General features: G+C 31.7%; 2 protein-coding genes and 1 long non-coding RNA gene across 4 annotated transcripts in view; 2 read left to right on the plus strand and 1 right to left on the minus strand.

Moving 5' to 3' along the window:
* The window catches only part of LOC143920985 (juvenile hormone esterase), a 25,756-nt gene extending 16,821 nt beyond the window's left edge, over positions 1 to 8,935 (plus strand). Inside the window, exons 6-10 of the mRNA XM_077444057.1 lie at positions 1,806 to 1,941; positions 2,015 to 2,257; positions 7,608 to 7,792; positions 7,875 to 8,158; positions 8,234 to 8,935. Of these exons, the coding sequence (XP_077300183.1) occupies positions 1,806 to 1,941; positions 2,015 to 2,257; positions 7,608 to 7,792; positions 7,875 to 8,158; positions 8,234 to 8,423 (1,038 nt within the window). The 3' untranslated portion in view covers positions 8,424 to 8,935. The remainder of the gene's footprint in view (positions 1 to 1,805; positions 1,942 to 2,014; positions 2,258 to 7,607; positions 7,793 to 7,874; positions 8,159 to 8,233) is intronic.
* Positions 8,441 to 15,002, minus strand: LOC143920982 (histidine ammonia-lyase-like). 2 transcript variants are annotated; one of them, XM_077444054.1, is made up of 15 exons: positions 13,576 to 15,002; positions 12,399 to 12,605; positions 12,248 to 12,314; positions 12,097 to 12,124; positions 11,585 to 11,732; positions 11,277 to 11,507; positions 10,845 to 11,116; positions 10,621 to 10,780; positions 10,311 to 10,450; positions 10,069 to 10,213; positions 9,909 to 9,995; positions 9,724 to 9,836; positions 9,434 to 9,564; positions 9,242 to 9,359; positions 8,441 to 9,167 (listed from the first exon to the last, which is right to left on the minus strand). In XM_077444054.1, the coding sequence occupies exons 1-15, from the start codon at positions 13,628 to 13,630 to the stop codon at positions 9,054 to 9,056; spliced, it is 2,016 nt and encodes a 671-aa protein (XP_077300180.1). In that variant the 5' UTR covers positions 13,631 to 15,002; the 3' UTR covers positions 8,441 to 9,053. The 2 variants fall into 2 exon arrangements, with proteins under 2 accessions (XP_077300180.1, XP_077300181.1); XM_077444055.1 differs by having other exon boundaries at positions 13,585 to 13,695.
* LOC143921038 (uncharacterized) lies at positions 11,200 to 22,068 on the plus strand. The gene is made up of 4 exons (XR_013261387.1): positions 11,200 to 11,255; positions 18,933 to 19,042; positions 19,946 to 20,107; positions 20,195 to 22,068. It is a non-coding gene; the product is annotated as an uncharacterized LOC143921038 (long non-coding RNA).
* The last annotated feature ends 1,306 nt before the right edge of the window (positions 22,069 to 23,374 follow it).

Raw genomic sequence — 23,374 nt, forward strand, 5'->3', positions numbered from 1 at the left:
ACATCGGATGGTCATCGGGGAAAGAGGGTTTTACTATTGTTAACTTCGTAGAAAAAACATTTTTTGCTATCTTGCTTTGAATACTATTGGAACGGTGTATTGTTACTTGCCATTGCCTAATAATAACTAGTCACCGGAGCCTGAGGGGGCCGTATATTGTTCAAAGGTTGTAAATGCATTGTTAAAGGTTTGCCGAACAATGGATAGCACTGTGACTATCCTACCTCTAGTTATTATTAATAACTAGAGGTAGGATAGTCACAGTGCTATCCATTGTTCGGCAAACCTTTAACAATGCATTTACAACATTTGAACAATACACGGCCCCCTCAGGCTCCGGTGACTAATAATAACTAAGGGTTGGATTTTGACCAAAGCAGTATCCTTTTGGGGCGGTATTAATTAATGTATAAATGAAAGAATATATTAAATCTAGCGGAAATATAATAAACAACGTTCTCTTCTTCCACTATCAACCTAAGCAAGTCCTTTTCACATGCATAACTTTTTTTTAAATAAAAGGGATGTTGGTCCTCGCGGTTCATGGAAAATATTCAACGCTAATATTAGATGTCCATTGATTTGGTACTACTAATTACAATCAAAATATCGTTTCCTTCCTATATAAAAATTATTTTAATTTTATAAATTACTAGTGGTTTTACCCGGCTTCGCTCGGTATTTTTAATATAAACCGTTTAAACGTAGCTCATCTAATAGTTAACATTCACTTGTTTTTTTTTTATTAAATTTATTTGAATCTGGTATTGAAACAGAAATCCGGATCCGGAACTGAAACAGGAATTTGGATCCGGAACTGTCAAAGGAATCTGGATCCGGAACTGAAAAAAAGAATCCGGATCTAGAACTGAAACAGGAATCCGGATCCGTAACTGAAAAAGGAATCCTGATCCGGAACTGAAAAAGGAATCTGGATCCGGAACTGAAAACGGAATCGTAAATCGATATCGATATCGTCGTCATAGAAAATATTTTTATTCCGATAACGTCACGGATTCTACGAACCAAAACTTACATACAAAGTCTCTTTCGAAATTATATATTAGATAATAATTCCGTGAAAAATATAAAGCAGTTGTTATAAATAGTTGTACAGTTCGGCCTGCGAAATGATCATTTTCTTCATTCGGTTCCCACGTGACTCTGACCCTAAATAATAAACTATTAACTGATAACTCTACTCATTTATAATGGTTTCATATTAGTTTGTAGTAATATCTATAAACTAAACATGTACGTTATTGTGCTGTAATTTTTTTAAATTTCTCGCGGTGCCGCCTAATAACAGCTCCATTTTCCATGATCGAAACTGTAAACTATTTTTTTCAATTAAATTCCGTTAGATTTCCGTTATGTTTAAAATTAATGGCACTACATGTTTTAGAATATAATTATGCACTTATATTTTCATATATTCATATATGCGAGGTAAGGTCAGCTAAGAATATCAACAACAAGCGATGCAATGCAATATTTTACTACTGAATGGGCCCTAAAGTAACCGAGAAATGTCAATCTTGAAAGCATGGGTTATGTGCTGTTAAAATAAACATAAAAACTACTATGCGATGTTCATTCGTGGCTGCTGTTCGACTCACAGAGTTGTCATTTGGATTAACCGTTTTTTTCTTCGATTTTTCGGTTTACGGAACGGAAAAATGATGTAGACCATGTTTTAAACAAATTTATTTCGATATTTTTGGCTTATACTTGCGTCAATAAATAAAAAATAAGATGACTCGTTGATATGACATCCGAACTTACTATTTATTAATTTATTATAGGGATTGTATCACAAGGCTATATCTCAATCTGGTTGGACTTTGTGCCCTTGGGCTTTGGCTGAAAACCCAAGAGAGAGAGCTTTCTCTCTAGGTCGAGTACTTGGAATGGATACCACTAGTCCAGATCAACTTTTAGGTAAGCATTTTATATAGGCCTGTTCTCAATATATGTACCTACCCCACATATGTTCATTAGAGATAATGTCTAGGTTTCTTGAGGGCCATGCCCAGTGAGACCCTAGTAGTGGCCGCCCAGAAGATCCTTACCAAAGACGATGCTAGGAAAAACATTGGAATACCTTTCGTACCTGTCATAGAACCAAATATCGACCCTTCGATCAATGACATCTTCCTGAGCAAGCATCCCAAGAATGTACTCTTGAGTGGAAATTACACTAAAGTTCCGTACCTGACCGGTTTCAACTCGCACGAGGGTCTCATATTCATCAGACGTAAGTAGAACATTTAAAGTTATATAGCGATTGAAGCTGTGACACCCATATCAGATTCGATGATTGATGACAAGCATCTGACAAGTCGGATTCAAACCATCAGTTGATCTATTTATGTATAATATAGCAAACAGGTTACCTATTCACATTATGTATGTCACAAATTTTTATTGTAGGTGTAATAATGTAGGTCAATATTAGCTTAAAAAGAAAAATTTAATATCATACTCAAAGATTGCTGATCATATGATTGAACGGATTATTTCACACATTGCGATCGCGCAGACGACAATCGCTGACATGAAAGTCGTGAATACGAAATATCTGTCACCGTTGTTCTTGTTAATATGATACTTCGCTCGATGGATGGAATTTTCGGGTGCCAGATGTTCCGTGATCAAGATTTTGGTGACGTGTGCGAGATCACTTTGTGCGGAATAATCACCGAACTGATAGAATTATATCTATAATAAGAATTAGAGGCGGCTCGTGACATTAAAAATACATAGGTGGGGCATGATGAAAAAAATAACTATTTACATATATTTTTAGTAAAGTGAGGTTGAACCAAGAAAATACTAATTGTAAGAATAATAAAAAAATGATTGCGAAATTAAACAAAAATAATTTTTATTTACATTAAATAAACAAAACTATCATTATAAAAACATGTATTTTTCACAACATCGTCGAAATATCGAAAAACGTTAACGGTGTCGTGTATTTTTCGAATCGAATCGAGAATATAAACGACCGGGGCACACATATTCTGCCCCAAAGAGAGCTTTACACAGCGAACTAAAAGCAACCATTTCTCTTCACCTCTACTGACCGACCAAACAGACCATTTGCTAGTGTCAGAGAAGCAAGTAAACTGACGCTGGCGACCACGGGACCGTGGCAGGTAGGCGACTGCTTATTGCATATTGTTCGTTTATTATGAATGCGACACAATAGTGAGCAGATAAAAAAAAATTCTTGAATCTTGACTATCAATCAGTTGAATTGAATCACCGAAAATATACTATTTTTTTTATTAGGAGAAATGTGTAGGGCACTGCCCTAGTTGCCCTTAAAGACGAGCCACCACTGCTAAGAATTATATGATTGGACTGTTTGTATCAATTATACTAACATATAAGCTGATGTCCGAGTATCATTTACATAACATATTATATACATATGTTTTCATTTTATATTTGACCAGGTAGTGGATATCAATTGTCATTGATGTAAGCATTTATTTTCAATTATATAATTTGATTGACATCCAATTTGATCGATGGATAATGTACATATGTATATCAAATTTCACATGTATTCGTTATGAAAATAATGTTCCATACTAGAGTTTTCAATTATTCGACTTCATCAACTATTCGAATATCGAATAGTAAACTTCGAATGGTTTTAAACAATAGAAAACAGTGTGAAATATTAATTCGAAATAATTAATATGAGTGAGGTGCACATATGTACATAAAAAAGAAAAAGTAAACTTTATTTTGATTTAAAAAACACACATTTTAAAAATAATAATGCGTTAAATGTTTCAAAATTTAATCTCGCCCTTAATTTTGATTTTATTATTCCTGCTGTGGAGAACACTCTTTCATTAGCAGTTGACGTTGGCTCAATTGTTAATAAAGTTTTTAGAAGGATATCTAAAGCTTCGGTTCGTTTTTCAAAGTTATCCAAGTACTTGAAATCTTTTTTTAACCTTTTGGAATTATCTTGGAATTTGAAAAACGTACTTTTATAACGTGCACGGGTGTTCAATCAATTTATTTAATTTGAGAAAAAATACCCGGATCGATAACGTGTCACTACGAATTCCGAAACACAGCTGAAGTTCAAAACAACTAATAAATGAAACGAAATATCTCTGGTTATCCATAAAAATTGCGTTCCCAATTCGGACTGTATTTTCATTTCCGTTTCAAATAAACGCTGCAATAAGTTCTCTTTCGTAAAATACATAACTTCAATTTCTAAAGCGAGCAATTCCACGAATCCATTGCACTGAGGCGATAAAATGACTCCGAGTCGACGACTAATACGTCTTTCACACAATACACTGTTGCTTTACACATTTCGAGTTAAAAATAAAATTGCATTATGTTAAAAAAGTTAAAATATTTGATTAAAATTTCATTAAAAAAATTCTCGAATATTATTCGAATAATTGCTCAAATGTTCGAATAACGAACATTTATTTATTTTTTATTTTATTTAAAAAAAAAAAACGAATAGTTCAAAATAGGCCGAATATATTCGAATATCGAATATTCGGATTGGAAACTCCATTCCATACCGAATGAAACTGCATTTTATAATGTTTTTGATAGTTTGTAAATAAACCATCGTATCATTACTATTTTAGACATGAAAACGTTTTCGAATGTGATGATGGAGCCCGTGCCACCCAGTATTCATACGCAAACAGTATGTAGCAATTACTTGAACGACTTTACTGATACAAAACGCCAATATATGGTACTTTGCTTGATTCGCACGCACATTTGACATACGAAATTGCACAAACGTGTGTACCTGTGCCAATAGATATTTCAGATTTCGATATTGACAGTGGCTTACCTTGGCTTTCCTAGACGGGATAGACCACTTGCACAATATTCTCCGATCAAGTGCAAAATTGAAAGTGCAAAATTTATTACTGATCGAACTATTCGCATCATCTAATTACACAATAGATTCCTTTAAATGTTATGATTGAGTAAAAAAAAAAACACACCTCTTACAAAATGTTTAACAATCACTGGCATAAATTTTAAATTCATTCTTAGTCATATTAAAAAAATAGAGCGCTGTAATTAAATAAATATCACTAATATTATATAACAAAGACATAATATATCATTCAAAATTTAATAAAATTAAATAAAATACAGATCATATTCTAGGCGATACTTTTACACATACATATAAAATTAAAATGCAATTTTAGATTTAAAGGAATGTACATGATTTTGTTTACTTACTGATTTGTTACCTGATATTATCTGAATCAAAAATGACAGTTTTTGATAGAGTGTATATTAATTTTGTCATCGGAAAGCATGCCAAGTTATTTTGATGTATAACAATATTTTATTTAAGCTAAAGGAATGTCCACATTGAAGGAGCCACACCCTCTAATCGGTGAAGGTCCCAGAACTTTGATAGCCGTCTAAATATTGCGACAATAAGTTGTGTTTTTGGTGCAACATTTTATTTCACAATGCCCTTATAGATGGAATTTCAAGTACATGTCATCTTTACGTAGAATTATAGGACCGGTGATTGTCCTCGACTATCTAAAATTATAAATCTGTTGGTCTTGTTAATTTGTATGTAACCGCGTTGCCACACAATATGTTAATTTGCAAGTTTAATCGAAAAAATTTTGATTCAAATTAACCCAAGTCGCCGTATTATAATTCGTAAAATATTATTGACATATCATATATAGAATTTAATTAAAAATAATAAATACATTTGAAAAGGAGTCGACAGTGCTGCTCGCGTGAATGCATTTGTGTATTTCTCAATTGTTGAATTTTAAATACAAGACGTTATATTATGAGAAAAATTACATTGAACTCGAATATTGAGTAACTGTAAAATGACCGTGGGCTTAAAATGATGAAAATCATGGTCTCCTAACGGAAAATTTACAATTTCATCTGTGGTGATGTTTATGTATCGATTTACATACTTTTGAGCAGAGAGATGTAATAAGAATAGAGGGGCCCTTACGAATAAATAATTGTTGTCAATTTTACGCGGTACGTCTCTATAAATACGCTACATCGCACGGAATACAATCGGATCAATTTACTTATAAAAATGTATCCCATGTTGTTTATTGTGTGTTTTTGAATGTATTGTGTAATTTTTACCGATGCTTGCCCATCTTGCGAGTAATATAAACAAACAGAGAAGTTTTTATCGGACATACGTCGAGCACCAAGCGTCAAATACGACTGATGCTAAAATTATTTAGATCTGTCCGTGGACAGAATGTCACTTGACAACAATATAACACATAAAGCCACTTCTATTAATATTACATTTCTCTGGTTATGGCATATTAAGTTATTAAATAAAAAAATAAAAGAAATGTGTTAGTTCTGTGTTCGGTCTGCACGTATGACCTTTTGGGTCTACCTCACGGGACCGAAAGTAAAAAGGTCGAAAAAGCAATAATCGAAAATCGGAAGATAAAAAAGGGTGCATGGTAAACGGTACTATGTATATATAATATATATCAGCGGCATGCGGTGAAATTATCTCTCTTTTTGTCATACAGCCTTGTTTAATGTGTGCGCGTAGGATACGGGAGGAAAAGCCTGTTCCTCTTGTTCCTGTTGTATCCTGCTCGCGCAAATTAATTGAGGATGTACAACGGGGGGGGAGAGAGATTTTTACCGCACGCCACTGATATATATACTAACCGTTTTTCATATGTATGCATGGTAAACGAACATTTTCGACTTTTCCACGGTCACCCATAAACAATATAAAACACTGATAGAAAAATTAATTAATTAATTAAATAAATTTTCAATAGATGGCGCTAAATGCCCAGAGACTTATTTCCCGGGAGGAATCATTGGTAGCAAACAGTATATATAGAAGTTTTTTGTTGATCTGTTACTATTATGGGGAATGAACGAATGAGACGACTGGCATGTTGATGCACGTGCTTTATTTATGACAGCTGAAGGCAGAGTGAGGTAGCTACTCTGAACACACGTCGAGTTGGTCCCCACTCGCAGGAAGGTGACCAAACTCGACCATGTCGTATAGCGAGCCGCCACACTATGTTCGTACGTTTTGTTGGCAGTGTTATAACTGTGACGTACATATGTCGAATCGAAACGACTATTATAGTACGGCGAGTGTTATCTTACACAGACATACAGACACACATAATAGCACTATTATATATGATATTTCATTTTTATTTTGCATGTATATATGTACATAGGTAGCATAATTATATATGTAAATTTAATAAACTGTTATGTTTGGAATTATATTTTATTATTTTAGGGTTACTACATAATTATAGTTTTGTTAATTTTGTAAACTATGTTATATTGTAGATGTTAGTTTTAGTTTAAAATTGTTAATTGTGAAATAATTCATTAGCAATTTGCTATTTATTAATAAATAAATGTACTTGCTCATGTCACATAAACTAAATATATTAAGATTATACAGAATTTTTTTTTTAATATGGCCGATGCTTATAATAATTTCAAGTTGTTAAGTTCAAATAATAAACAACTGTACATAATTCGTTACCATTAAAACATTGATAGCTTTTATTTTTTAAATTTAGGTCTACGTAAAGATCCGACAATCCTGGAACAAATCGAAAATGACTTCAACAGGATGATACCATTGGATTTGAAGGTCCCTGGTGGTCAATTTGGCGAAGATGCGAATCAAGTAGCAAACAGAATAAGACAATTTTACTTGAATGGCAGGACGGTATCGATGGAAACGGCCACTGATATGGTTTTGGTAAACTATATTCCAATTAATAATTAGCACGTTTATTAATCATTACACCCATTATTTGTATGTATATTTAAACAAATTTCAGCTTTTGACTGACTTGATGTTTTTGAGACCATTGGTGACATCGGTACGTTTGCAAAAGTTAGTGAGTCCGGAGACTCCAATATATATGTACAGATTTGCATTTGACGGTGCTCTGGGTCTGTTCAAACGATTCTTAGGTATTAATAAGCCAGGAGCTTGTCACGGAGATGAGATGGGTTATCTTTTCAAATTCAGTGCAATCAACATACGCTTAGACGAGAAGTCGACTGAAGTCTACGTCAAAAAAAAGATGGTTAAGATGTGGACCAACTTTGCCAAATACGGGTAACTGACAGAATAATATGTATATTTGGTTTGATTTGTTGATGAATTATTTAATATTGTGAAATTTTCTTATAGAAATCCAACACCGTTTGAAGTTAAAGAGACTGCTGGAATTCACTGGGAGCCGGTTTCATCCCAGAATCTATCCTCATTGAACTATATGGATATTACTGGTGCTTTTACACCGAGAGTTGGTCCTGAATCTGCACGGTTGGCGTTTTGGGATCAGCTTTATAGGGAATTTAATGGAGAGGAGTGGTTTTAAAATGTGACTTCATCCTTGCTTTAAAATTAGCTTTCTTTAATACGTTATAATTTAGGGTTTGTACATATGTTATTTTTAATTATAGTAGCAATTTTAATTGATTAATTAATTAGTGAAGAATAATTTATTATAATGATTGTGTGTTTTATTTGACTTTGCATACTTCGTTTTAAATTTATTAGATATTATAGTTGTTATAAAGCCATATTTATTTTAAGTATGTATATGTAGAGTATTTTGTGTGTATATAAAATTAATTTATTCTTAAGGAAGTCAATTAAAATAAAATATTATAATCAAATGTGAGTTTATGCTCTCTATATATTCTTATTTTTAAAATCGTAAAAAGACAAGTTAACGTAGTAGTAAGATAATATTTTTTGATACTTTTGAAATGAGAGCTGTCAACAAAATATGAAATATGTAATTTTATAAAATGTCTTTCATCTTTTAATAATGATTAAAAATAGACCTCAGAATCCATATATGCTTTTTTAATGATTAAAAATTCACTTAAAAACATAATTTATTATTGATTCGATACAATTTTGACAATTTATTACAACCAAAATAATAGTTGTCAATAATTACGAATAAAACAAACAAAAAAATAGCAATTTTAAAACGTGCCTAATTATCACCGTTAGCTTTTGATCCAACTTTTCTCTTTTTCCCTTGAAGACGAGGTCTTTGCGTTTCCCCGACCATAACAGCAGTCGGGCTGAAAACGTGAGTCTCCACATTCTAAATAAACAATAAAAATAACCATCAAGACATCACTAACGTCTGAAAAAATAAAATACCTCATTCAAAATTACCGTTGAAGAGTGGTAGTAATCAACGTGATGTTTGACGGCATTCCAAATCTTCTCTTCTAAGAGCAAATTTGTAACTGCTTCAATATCTGGAGACATATATCTGTCTTTGTCCCAAGCTCTGCATTCACATATATCAATTAAATTTGTATATAATACTTTAAAAATAAAAACAAAAAGTAGAAAAATCATAACCTAACAACTCCTCGGACTACTTTATGAACTTCTTCCAAGGGCACTGTAGTTTTAAGCGGTCTTAAAAATTCAATTGCTTGACATGCTGCTAATAATTCAATGGCAATAACCTTTTCGACGTTTTCTATAACCTGTATTTATTATTAAAAATAAAATAATATAATAAAAATTGAATGCGAAATTTGATCGACATACCTATATTTCACTTATTGTTTTCTTATTAGATATATTTAATAAAGTATATTCCGCTTAAAAAGTATATTGATAATAGTATCATATTTAAAACATACCATTAAAGCTTTCCTAGCAGAAAAGCCTCCCATTGAAACGTGATCTTCTTGAGCGGCACTGGTACTTAAAGAATCAACGCTACTTGGATGACACAATACCTTGTTCTCGGATACTATCAGATGAATAATAAATCAGACAATAAGATCTTATAATTAATTACTATAAATATATATTTATTACACACCTAGAGAGGCTGCTGTACAATGAGCTAACATGAAACCGGAATTGATGCCGCCTTCTTTGACCAAAAACGCCGGCAACTCGCTCAAAGCTAAAGAACACACCATCATTCATTAACATTCGATCAAATTATTCATTGCAGGTACACATTAGTTTATAATCACCTGGATTAACTAATCTTTCAACGCGTCTCTCGCTCATTGAAGCTAATTCATGAATCGCAATAGCCAGATAGTCCAACACTTTCGCCGGATATTCACCGTGGAAGTTTCCAGCAGATATGATCTCTCCTCGATCAGCGAATACTATCTAAATTAATAAAAATATGTAAAATATTAATGCCTTTCATATCATCAATATGTATAAGTTTACATTATTTAATAATATTTGAGAAAATCATACTAACAGGATTGTCTGTCCCACTGTTTATTTCGGTTGCAATTATCTCACTGACAAAGTTTATGGTATCGTGAACGATTCCATGTACTTGAGGACAGCACCGTAGAGTGTATGCATCTTGGACTCTATTACAGAATCTGTGTGATTCTGAAAATATTCAAAGAAGCAAATTATTTTAGTTAGTATGTACGAATTTTCCACTCTTATCTGCAGGTAAATATTTTTTAAAACGATTAACTATTGTTTTATATCATTTCAAGTCCTTGACGATTTTGACCTCATTTAAATAATTTTAATGCATCTCCATTATTACTTACGTGCAATCTGCGATGGATACATGTCAGAATGCAACAATGCTCTCAATCGTTTAGCCACCAATATTTGCCCTTTATGGGGCCGAATCTTTTGTACGTCTGAATCGAATGCTCTCGACGTACCCTTCAAAACTTCCAAAGTCATCGCAGCAACAACATCAGCCTAGGAGTATTTCTCAAGTATTATTTGACTTTAAACATTTTAAAAGTATCGTTTTAATGGTTACCTGTCTGGCGATAACAGCTGCTCTTTCAACAGCCTCGGCACCAAGACTGGTGATCAACTGAGTACCGTTTATGAGAGCTATGCCTTCTTTCGCAAATAAACGCATAGGCTTCAAATTGTTGGCTTCTAGAACTTTTAAAGAATCGTCCCATCCAGTTGAAGGACTCCACATTCGACCCTCTCCCATAATGCCTAAAGCCAAATGGGAGAGTGGTGCTAAATCTCCACTGGCTCCGACGGAACCCTGTTCCGGCACCCATGACAAGCAATTATCTGTAATACATCGTTCAACACTGAGAATTCGCTGCTTCCACTCTTATCTTACAATCTTATCGTAATTCGTCGCAGAATATGCTAGTAAGATTTGAATCTTAGCATCGGCAACACCATACAATGCTAATTTAACGAAAAGGTATGAAAATTATACACTCACTATTGAAAGCATTCACTAAGCACATTAAAGTGGATAATGATATTCCACTATAGCCTTTAGCCAAGACGTTGATTCTGAGGGCTAGTAGCATTTTTGTTTTCTGTGGAGAGAGTGGATTGCCCACTCCGGCTGCGTGAGATCGAATTAGATTGTATTGCAATTCCTCCAACTTGTCCATGTCTATCGTAGTCCTGGCGAAGTTACCAAATCCTGTCGTTATTCCATACACAACTGAAAAATATTCAATTCGAAAATAAGGCTGTATTAACTATATGTGTTGAATTAACTTAAATATATAAATGATGAACCTTTCTTTTCCTTCAATATCTTTTCCACCAAGTTTCTTGATTTGATTACATTTTGCTCAGATTCTTTGGTTAGTTTAATTCTGTAACGACCTCGACCAAGTTGGCGTAAATCATCAGAGCTTAAACTTATACCATCCAAATATAATACCTATAAAAATGCATAAATTTCATCCATTAAGGCAACACGAATTCGTTGAAATTTTTTTACAAACAACATAATCATTCAAAAGAATTAATCTTTTATACTTAAAAGCATTTACCAGAAAAATTTATTTCAAAATGTTTTTTAATATTAATGTAACCTAAATTAAAAACATGAAATAGAAAAATTTCAATATTTTATATTTTTAATGGAATATATCATTCACTACCATTTATATTAAGAAAAAAAATCATAGGCATAAAAATAGGTTCTCCTATTTATACAATTCATTATATTAAAAATATATGTATGTGTTTCTATTTAGATAACGTATAATTAATGTAATTAAAATAATAACGAAATCACTTACTTCAGTCGATGCTTGAAATTCTGTTGGACTGTAAATATTATGTTAAAGTAAATATTGTATTTAAATGCGTTTTTTTATTTATTTTTGTGTTTGAGAAGTAATCTGACGTTACTTAGTGAAATTTAATTATTTCATATATTTAAAAGGATACGGTGGTTCCAAGACATGTTGTAATTCAGCGGGAATGATATTCTGTTTTTCTTTATCCGACGTTAGAACTACAAATTCCAGCATACTAGAGTTAGTTTTATATATTTTTTATGCTTAAATGCTTAAATATCTATTATTTTTTTTATATATACCTATATTGACAAATTCGTTGTCATCTAAAACGCTCTTTATGATATCATCGTTGTCTAAAATTACTCCACCTCTTGTCTTACGAACTTCTTCTACGTTTAAATTGATGAGTTGATCTTTCGATTCGCCATCTTCGTTCTTTTGAGTCTTATTCAACTTTAGATATCTCTTTATGGCTTCATTTCCCAGCCATCGTATTGTATTTTTATCTTGAAGACAATAAAAAATGCCAATTGAGTGTTATAAATGGAATCTGTTGTTATTAATCTAACGTAATGCTTAAAATAAAATTATGTTGCTATAGAACAGTGTACTTTTGCAAATAGACTTTTTCGATATAAAATGAAATATTTTTTTATTATTTTCAAGTCAAATTAAATAATCTAACTTAATTAAATATGATCTGTATATATATTTTTTTGTAATAATGCTCATGAGATTCAAACACAAAAAAAAACAAACCAGTGATTTTTGTAAATTTTTAATAAATTAAAATTTATATGAACTAAAACCGCAATTGAATAAAAAAATAAAATATTACTGTATATAAAACTACTGAATTATGATTTCGTGTCTTTAAATTTATATTAAAAATACTTTGACTGTAAAAATACATAAATTGCAATTTGAAAAATATTCATTTTTTTAACAACCAAAAAATGTTTTTGATTTTCGATAACATAATTTATAATTTAAACTTTTAACATTTTTAGTTGATATACATATTTTGAAAACTATTTTATAGCAAATAATAAATAAAAATAAGTAACTATTTATAAAGTTGCTTTTTATCTTAAACATAAAAGCACCTTTTAAAATGTATTTTGGATTTAAATAATTTGATCAATAATTGATGATCTTTTTTTGAAGTCTATGATTATTATTATCAAGCAGTGCTTAAGATTTGGAATATTTATTAAGAAAGCTGAAGTTTTTATAGATTAAACATACTAATAAATCGTGATTGTACATAATTAATATATATTTAAATAAACTGTTTTATAAATTATTTATAAAACAACTATATACATAAACTATGTATGTAGAATATAGTATATAGAAAAAAAAAAATTAACGAAACTACAACAAAATTTGAACTGTGGTAGTTTTAAGGAGCGATAAAATTCTTATTCATCATATAAATAGAATGAATAAGATTGCTAAGCGCATAGTACAAACCATCTGTACTGGGGACTTGGAGCCATTCTCCATGTACTCGACAAGATATTTTCATTTTTTTTGCTTAGTAATGTAATCCGATAATCACTTCGTTAAAATGATGTATCAAATATGAAAGTTGGTTAAGTTCTACATCGCCTTTTTATATACAGACTCTCAGCTGCAAATACAATATTTGTATTCAAGTCACATTTATTTTACCAAATCAACTCGTAAATACGCATCACAATGATAATCTTCCCAAGGTTGACGTTGTTTATTGAAGACCTATATGTGTAAGATAACTTAAAATGTGATTTATGGGTACTATGTGTTGTTTCTACCTATCTCAGCAATGAATACTACATGTGAAAAACACGTATTCAATTGAAAATAATCTATTAACACTTAATTTAAATGTTACTATTGGTTACATTATTATGCTTTCATTGGCTACCAATATTAAGCCAGATGACTCTTGTTTAATGTGGAAGGCAAGATTATAAGCTTGACCACAGAATAGGAGCAGTGAGTTGCATTTTTGAAATCTTCTACGGCCTACTAGTGAGTTTTAGCTAATTCAAAATACATCTTTAAGTTAATATCTCAACCAGTCATACTGTATGTGTTTGAATTTGGTTTTTTGATTGAGAAAAAGAAGGACATGGAACTATGTAGAAAGGAGTTCTAATAATGAATTTCAGTCTGAGACAGATCTACATATACATATATTATATGTACCTGTGAAAGGATCATGTCATCATCAATTAATTCAAGGATACCAATTTTCTATTTGCTAAATGAGATAATATAGTCCAGCCCTGATAACTTTTATAATTCATAATGCTTCAAATAACTTTGCTAAATCTCACATATGACTGTTAAGATAAATGTGTTGAATTTACCAAAACAGATTTTTACCGTTACGCAAATGGTATTTAAGTTAAATAAACAGTTTATATTAATGGGGGCTCGCTATAGCGAATTAATGTAAATATTTGCCATTGCACAGATAAATTATAACAAAAAGCATACATTTACATACTACAATGTAGCATGAATATAAAGATTTCATATTATGTTTCAATTTAAGAATTCTTGAATTGAAATTCCCTACTTAATAATGACTGAATCATTACATATTTACATACATCTAGCATGATCCATAATGATTTAGATTATACATACATATGTATATGTACACACATATTCAATACAAACATGATAAGGAAAAATTATAAATATACTGTTAATTAATAGCCTTCTAGTTAAATAGAGCGCCAAGAGAAAAACTACGTACATACATATGTAGATAAAATAAAAATTATAAAATTAAAACATGATATATAGATGTCAGTGATAATAATAAGAGAAGGCAATGATCCATATTTGAGCTACAATATGGAACGAGTAAATTAAAATAGATATGAAAAAAAAAGTATTAGGCACACATTAAAATGAAATTAAATATACGTAAAAATAACACGATAACATACATATGTATGTATGTATGTAAATTAAGAAAAATTAATTAACTCTTGAATTGCCATTAACTATGGTTTGATAATGATAATTGATGATTCAGATTTCAGAACAAAGCATAATTTTACTAAATTGTGTTTTGTTTTATATATTATGAAAAGCATTACCATTAACTATTATATAAAACTGAATAACGTATTTATATTTTACTTTGAAATAATATATTTATCAAGATGTAAGCGTTGAAAAATGACTCAATCATGCTTCATTTTTACAAGGCTCTTTTTAGTTTTACTTCGCCTATTTTTAGACAGAAACGTGTAGTGGCATAACTAGAAAAATTTGGCGCGCCGTTTGACATAATTGATTTCGAGGATTGTCTCCAGGCTTAAGTGCAAGTGGGCTAACAATGAGAGACCCCCGAATGCACGGTCGCATTCCCGTGGAGTTCTCAGAACTGACAGCGATAGCGTGGGACTGAATATCGTGGGAATGCATATCCGGGTACATGCCTAAACAATAGGAAAGTAACCGGACGTCGAAGATGCCCTGAGCGACCTGTCCTTTATAAGGTGGTACTTAGACCATATCAAGGCATTCTGGACGGAGCACTGGCGGTGCGTGTATCTCCTGAATCACCAATAAATGCTGTGACACGACTTTGGCATTTTACTTGGATCCTCCACCCACCCCTACGCAACAATAGGTTTATTCTGATACCCCTCAAGATATTCCCATAGAATCTGTTAAAGTCCACGAGAACTACAATGCCAGTAATAGTCATCAACGAAACGATGTAGCTCTATTGAGACTCGCGTGGGAGGTCAAATACTCCTGTGAGTAAATATCATGGCTTTCAAATCTTCTTCTGTTTGGTTGATTTCTAATTCAAAGATTTTGTTTTCAGTTTATATTCAACCTATTTGCCAATCCTTTCTTGGGTAGGAATCCGGCAAACAATCTTGTTAGTGTGGTCGGTTGGGGAACAAATTAAACTAGTGAGTGTAATTGGTTTTAAAATGACATATGTACAGTGGCGGCTCGTGGATAAGATATCTGGGGGTTGATTAAAAATAAAAAAAATGTTTATTTGGATTATATTTTACTATTAACATAATATAACTATTAACATAATATACTAACAAAAGTATTTCTTTCTTTTATATCCTTAATAATAACATCGCACATATTTTTGACTCCTATAATATGTGCGATAATATATGAATCACATATTTTTGGCTTCTATTCGCTTTAAGAATCTCATATTTGTATAATGACATTAGTAAAACTTTTTAAGTTTTCTTTAATTGAAAATGCATCGATATTACTAGATTGCATTTGGTTATAAATAATTTCTAGATGCGGCATTAACTTGTGAAAAAGTTCTGACTAAAATAAAAAATTGTATTCAGTAAATTGGTAGAATCTGTTATTGTTTTATCAGTATTTTCGGAAGAATATTTAAGTTCTTGAAAACATTGGCTCAGCTTCTTTTGATTTTGATACCATCTTAAATACTTAAAGTGACGTGTAGAAGGAATTGTAGAAAGGTAGAAAGTATAAGAGGTGTAGAAGGAAAGACAAAAGGTGCAGAAGAAATGAGGAAAAGTGAGGAGCGTGTCGAGCGCAACAAGAAATGTGTATAGTAACTGTAGGGAGTGCAGTACGGACTAAGCTTCTGGCTGCCCCCGCGCCCCTCCTTCGCCTAATCGGTATATTCCATCGAAAACCGTACTGCACAAAATCATAAACGATGCCTCACTTTCTGATATTAGTACCGCGATGTATGATCATTATTGGATGTATCGGTGTGCGGGCGAGCTTAATACACGCTTAAATAATATTGATATTTTCATATAATATACATTCATTTGTGTATATAATAATATTAAATTTTTCTCAATTTCCTTGGGGGGTGCTGCAGTACCGCAGTGCGTATGAACGAGCCGCCACTGCATATGTATGTATGTATGTTAAGATTGGAGTATCATTATAAGTAATCATTTAACTTTTTACAGATTTGAATTCAGATTTAAAACACTAAAGTATGCTATATTTAGTTGATAATAAACAGTGCAAAGAGATGTATAAAAATATATCTATAGGACCCAGTAAATTGTGTGACAATTCCGAGGCGACGATGCATGCCATGGAGATTCCAGAGGTTCTCTCATGATCAATCATTACACTATGTAGCATAGGTCAGGAAATAATTCCTTAATAATAAATAATTCCTTAATAATAAATAATAAATAATTCCATCACCTTGCGGCCTAAATGGACAATCTGGAATTTATACCAAAGTAGCAGATTATTCTGATAGAATCTTGATTAATAAAGTCACTCCATAAATTCGTATAAATGAGATGGTACTCAAAATTAATTGAATAAAATCGATTTGATGTACTCTAATAAACATTGTTGATTCATTTACTATTTAACGATGTTGAATAACGGGAAAAACATGTTTTAAAAGATATAAGTTGTTTTATTTAATACATATTTATATATTGAAACACACTTACTTTAAACTTACAAACACATACATATGTGTAGGTATATAATAGTTCTAGTAAATTCCAAAAACGGTTATAATTATGTATGTACAGTCACAAGATAATTTCACTTCCAAAAGTTTTATATTTTGACTTAACTCATCGAATTCATTACATTGCATATACATACATACATACATACACACACGTATATGCACGCATTTATGATTAATGGAACCAACCCAAATTTATTTTAAATAGGGAAATTGTTGAAATATACAGAGCGTAATTAGTAATAATTCAGGATTTTTCAAGTTGATAAAAACGATATATAGTAATCGATGGCATATTATTTACGATAGGAAAAAGGAATAGTATATTAAATTCTATTTTATATTCTAAAAGTGCGTTTTTAAATCAAAAATGCCAATTTGCCCGAAGAAAAATATATTTTTGTTCAATTTGTTTTTCCAGTGATAACGAATGGGTGTCAAACTTGTACATTGAACGTCAAGATATTTCATAAAGTCCAATGCACTCAGAAGAGTATGAAATGCTGTATGATTGGCATAACGAGGAGAGATAGGAAATGAAATACGTGGGTGAGAAGTATGAAAAAGGTAGTGAATATAGTGGAGAGAGTGAAAAGATTGAAATTGTAATGAGTGGGTCACGTAGTTAGAAGAATAGACGAAAGAAGGACAAAATAAGAAGCTATGTAAAATGGTACCCGAGATAATGTAAAAGGATGAAAAGAAGGCATCAAAGATGGGTAGACCAAATTAGGAAAATGTAAGGAGTGAGTTTGAGAGTTGCACAAAAAGACAAATTGAAGGGTGTTGAAGAGGTCTTCGTCCAGCAGTTGATGGTGAGTATATTTAAAAAATGATGATGATGATGGTGGTATATTTAAAAAACCTATTTTTTTGAACCAACTTTCTGATTCAAAAATTAATCATTCAAACACAACATCTGTGAATGGTTACTATGACGTGTACTTCTCAAATAATGTATATTATGTACATATACAAATGTAGATTGAAAAAAAAACAAGAAGAAAGCGCAGGTTAGAAACTTCAATAAACCAAAAGCATGTACTACCAGTTTTCACAAAAGCATATCCCACACATTTTATACATATACGCCCTAGTAAAAGCAGTCAAAAAGCAGCAGCGATATATCAGTGTGTGTTTATGTGTTTGGAAAACACGTGGTCTTTAAAATCAAAAAAGAAAATGACGTTGTATATACTCAAACGATGAAAAATGCGTAAAAAACAAGTCCCTATTGTTCGCGAAAACCAATAAACTTGAATGACGTTGCCAAATTCATGCGGTAGAAAGTGGCTTCATGGCGTGAATGTTTTATTTATTCGTTTATTATTGGGTTGTTTGTTTCCAGGAGGTCCGTATAAGTGCATTGGTGAGGAGAAGCTCTGATGGAAGTTGGTTGAATGGATTACCAGAGAAGATTGGATTGGATACCCAGAGAAGAATTATGTAAATACTTAGGTAATGTATGTACATACAATAAATATTATGATATGGATGACTTTCCATTCGTAATTCTATAACTTTTGCTAATGATGTGTTCACATGGTTTACGCAGGAGTACTAATTTTGACAATAACCAGCAGCCTAAACTAGTCGTTAGCATATTATAGTAGCTATTGGCCAGACCTTGGTTTGTGACTCTAGGTCGATCGTTTCCTTTCAGAGTTTCCTTTCATTTTTTTGATTATTTATTTTTTATAGGACCTATGAGCCGCCAAACATCTATAAAATCGCCTATTTTTTACACCCACGAAAAGAGTCCAGCGTGCTTATTTAACGGTCGATTTAAAAAAAAAATACGCACATAGTTGCACAGAAAATATCTTTCTCATACCGATGATGAAATTTTTTTAAAAATTGGTCCAGTTTCGGAGGAGAAAATAGGATAATACGAAACCTCGATTTTGTCGATTTAAAATACATTTTATCTGGTCGAAGCGCAATTGTCGCATTCACTCAATATATACAATATAGTCGCATTCACTCAATATATACATTCACTCAATATATATGTATATCGAAGAAAGGAACGGCAACAAAATTAAGGTTTCGGGTGTACAGCCCTCTTAAGGTTCGCCAATTTCTATAGTAAAATGCTGCAAAAATTTCTAGATAGATGTCACTGTGAATGATGTTTGTATGAATTAGCATTGTATAAAAATGCTTGTATTAATTGCATTATTGTATCGTATCTGTATTAGTACACTCGTCGCTTTGGAGTGATCTTTAAAGGCGAGTGTACATGTTCGATTGAAATAAAAAAAATGTAATATGTGTATTCCTTAAGATACTGATGACTTATTTTCAATGCGATACTACATATGTTATCATAGATACATAAATAATATGTCGATGTTTCAGAACGCGGTCCACTTACAACTTCTAGAGATTAACGGGGAGTTTGCATAAATTTGCAATCATGTCTGTTGCTTTTCCAGTTCCAAAAAATCTATTTCCTCGAGGCATGGCGGCAGTGATCTTTAAGAAATCTAGAAATGCAGATTTTGTGGTACCCAATCCAATGTAAATAAATTGCAATTGCAATATATGATATTTTTGTTTTTACTTTTATTAGATGAATATGCTTGCCTCTTGTCATTCCTTTTTTAGATACGAATCTGACAATCAATCTTATCATTGCACATAGTTGGTTGGTGAACAAATGAAACTAGTCAGTGTAATTGGGTCTAATGTTAAGATTGGGCTATTATTATAAGTAATTGTTTAATATTTTTATAGAGTCGAATTAATATACGAAACTGGAAGGTAATAATAAAGTCAACCGGTCCATTAAAATCATCACAAAAACTCCCACTAATAGTACTAAAAATATAAAATTGGTGCATCCGTGTGAAATCCAAAATATAATACGTAATTTAAAAAATAAAAAGGCACCTGGGCGAGATTCAATTGATAACATCATAATCAAACAACTTCCGCTTAAAGATTTAGTCTCACTATCTAAAATATTCAACGCATGTTTACTCACCGGGTATTTCCCAGAATACTGGAAAACAGCCAACGTAATTCCCATACTTAAGCCCGATAAAAGCTCAAAAAACCCGGCCAATTATCGACCCATTAGCTTACTATGCACGCTTTCAAAAATTCTGGAAAAAATAATCTACACTCGTTTACTTAAAGTCGTAAATAAGAAATTAATAAAAGAACAATTTGGATTTCGCACTGGACATTCCACGACCCAACAACTAACAAGACTAACTGAACACGTGACGAAGAACTTTAATATGAAGAGAAGTACCGGAATGGTATGTCTCGACATAGAAAAGGCCTTCGACACGGTTTGGCACGATGGACTCATTCATAAGCTCCTTATTAACAAAATACCTAACTACCTAATTCTCATCATCAAATCGTACTTAACTCGTAGAAAGCTAGTGGTTAGCGTAAATAATGAATTATCGTCTCCAAAAATAATCGCAGCTGGCGTTCCGCAGGGGAGCTTGCTTGGCCTACTCTTGTTCTCCATATATATAAATGACATACCTATTCCAAAAAACTGACACATAGCCCTATATGCAGATGATACAGCTTGCTTCACAAGTGGCAAAAAACCAGACACTATTCTTAAAAATCTTGAATTTGCAATTAAAACAATGACTGAACACTTCACTAAGTGGAAAATTCAAATTAATCAAACCAAAACAGACGCCATATTCTTTAGTGTTAGAAAGCATAAGCCAAGTTCAGATCTGAAAATCCCCTCTGGAGAAAGTCTGAAATGGCAGTCAGTAATAAAATATTTAGGAGTAAAGTTTGATAAAAGAATGAGATGGGCACCTCACATTGAGGCAGCGAAATGCAAGGCGATGCGGGGTATATCCTCAATATATCCAATATTTAATCGCCATAGTTCTTTATCAACGCTAAATAAAATAAAATTATGTCGCGCGCTCATATTACCATTATTAACCTATGCTTCACCTGTATGGAATAACGCCTCGAATACTAACCTTTCCAAGCTCCAAGTAATACAAAATAAATCCCTAAAAATAATTTATAATACACCCATATATACTAACCCGAAAAAACTGCATGCCATATATAATATTCCGTTTGTTACAGATATTACTAACAAACTAACCAGTAGATTCTATGACAGAATCACTAATAACCATACTAACACACTTGTGAAGAGTCTCGGTGATTACAACAAAATGTCTATACCCTTCAGGTATAACACACAGATTACCTAAACACAATCTGCTTTAGGTCATCGACTTTAGAGAGTCTTTAATTAATATTATGTATTAGATGTATTATGAACATTTATAAGGATTGTAAATAGGTTTTTGAGCTCTTTTTCCTATTATGCTTTAGATTAACATTAGAATAATATAATACTGTGATTACTAACCAAATTAAATTAAATTGTAAAACAGAAAATGATCAGTAAATCAGTAGCTATTAAAATAGATATAAGATGTATTGTGAACATAATTTCGTAATAATAAAAAGCATTTAAAAATCAAAATCAAACTGGAAGGGATGCTATTAATCAACAGTGTAATGAGGAGTATACACATGTAAATATACAAATAGGACCCAGTAAATTGTGCGGTAAAGTGAATCAAAGCAATGAGTCATATCGTGGAGACTCTGAATGTCCTCCCATGATCCATAATGACAATAATTGGTTTGTTATTGGCGTATTCAGTAATGAACCATCCCCTTGTGGTATAAAAGACAGCCTGGAGTTTACACAAAAGTAGCATATCACTCTTATTAGATTTTGACTAATGTCAAACCATAAACTATGTAACACATCAGATGGTACCAGGGAAGTCCTCAGACTATGCTTTATTCGGTTTAAAAAAAGTCTAAAAATATTGTGTATACGGTTTTTATCGTAATTTTAATATTGCAAATGGATTTTAAATCCTATATATCGTTAACTTATTCCAAAATACAAACATTTTGAAATGTATCTGAAATACATATGTACGGTGTTCGTATTTATTGAAATAAATTAAGATGCACTCACCTAAATCAGTTTTTATAATTTTTGGTCCATTTTTGAAAGACAAATGAATTATTAAATATAAAATATAAATGAAATATAATAATTTAACTAACATTATTTTCTTCAGTTTTCCACCCCCCACCCCCGAAATATGCCGCCCTTAGGCATCGCCTTACTTGTCCTTAGATGATACCTAGCATAATAAGAATTATCGAATTAAATGTGCAAGGTTTTTTTTCATTTTTTGGAGTGAAAAATGTGTTGTTTTATATATCATATATATAATATCGCTATTCTGTCTGTGTGTGTATCTGCAATAACGCTCGCCGTACTATAATAGTCGTTTCGATTCGACATAAATATGTCCGTCACAGCTAAAACACTTCCAACAAAATATAATAATGAAAGAAAGAAACTTTTATATATGTAAACTGTTTGCTACCAATGTTTCCTCTAGGCAAGTCCCTGAGCATTTAGCACCATCTATTGAAAATTTATTTAATTAATTAATTAATATATAAATTTTTATATTGTTTATATGTCGGTTTTTATCATTTTTTTCACATTAAACAATTAAATATAAATATTAAATTAAATATATTTAAAAGGTTTATATATTTAAATATATTTAAAAGTTATGAAAAAAATTCAACCACGTGCGGATCGAACGCAGGACCGACACATTTAGTTTATTTTTTAATAACTGAATATGCCAACACCCATGCGATGGTATTTCATCAGTTACAACATTATTTACAGTATATTAACACCAATTTTATATATAATGTATCTATTATAAATACATA

This window comes from Arctopsyche grandis, chromosome 13, assembly GCF_051622035.1.
Source record: "Arctopsyche grandis isolate Sample6627 chromosome 13, ASM5162203v2, whole genome shotgun sequence".
NCBI lineage: Eukaryota > Metazoa > Arthropoda > Insecta > Trichoptera > Hydropsychidae > Arctopsyche > Arctopsyche grandis.

Coding starts and splice junctions, on each gene's coding strand:
- LOC143920982 (XM_077444054.1), bottom strand. CDS start 13,630: ATGAAAATATCTTGTCGAGTACATGGAGAATGGCTCCAAGTCCCCAGT. Junction 9,996..10,068: donor TGAAAGATTAGTTAATCCAG/GTGATTATAAAC, acceptor TGTGTTCTTTAG/CTTTGAGCGAGTTGCCGGCG. Junction 9,168..9,241: donor ATTACTACCACTCTTCAACG/GTAATTTTGAAT, acceptor TTGTTTATTTAG/AATGTGGAGACTCACGTTTT.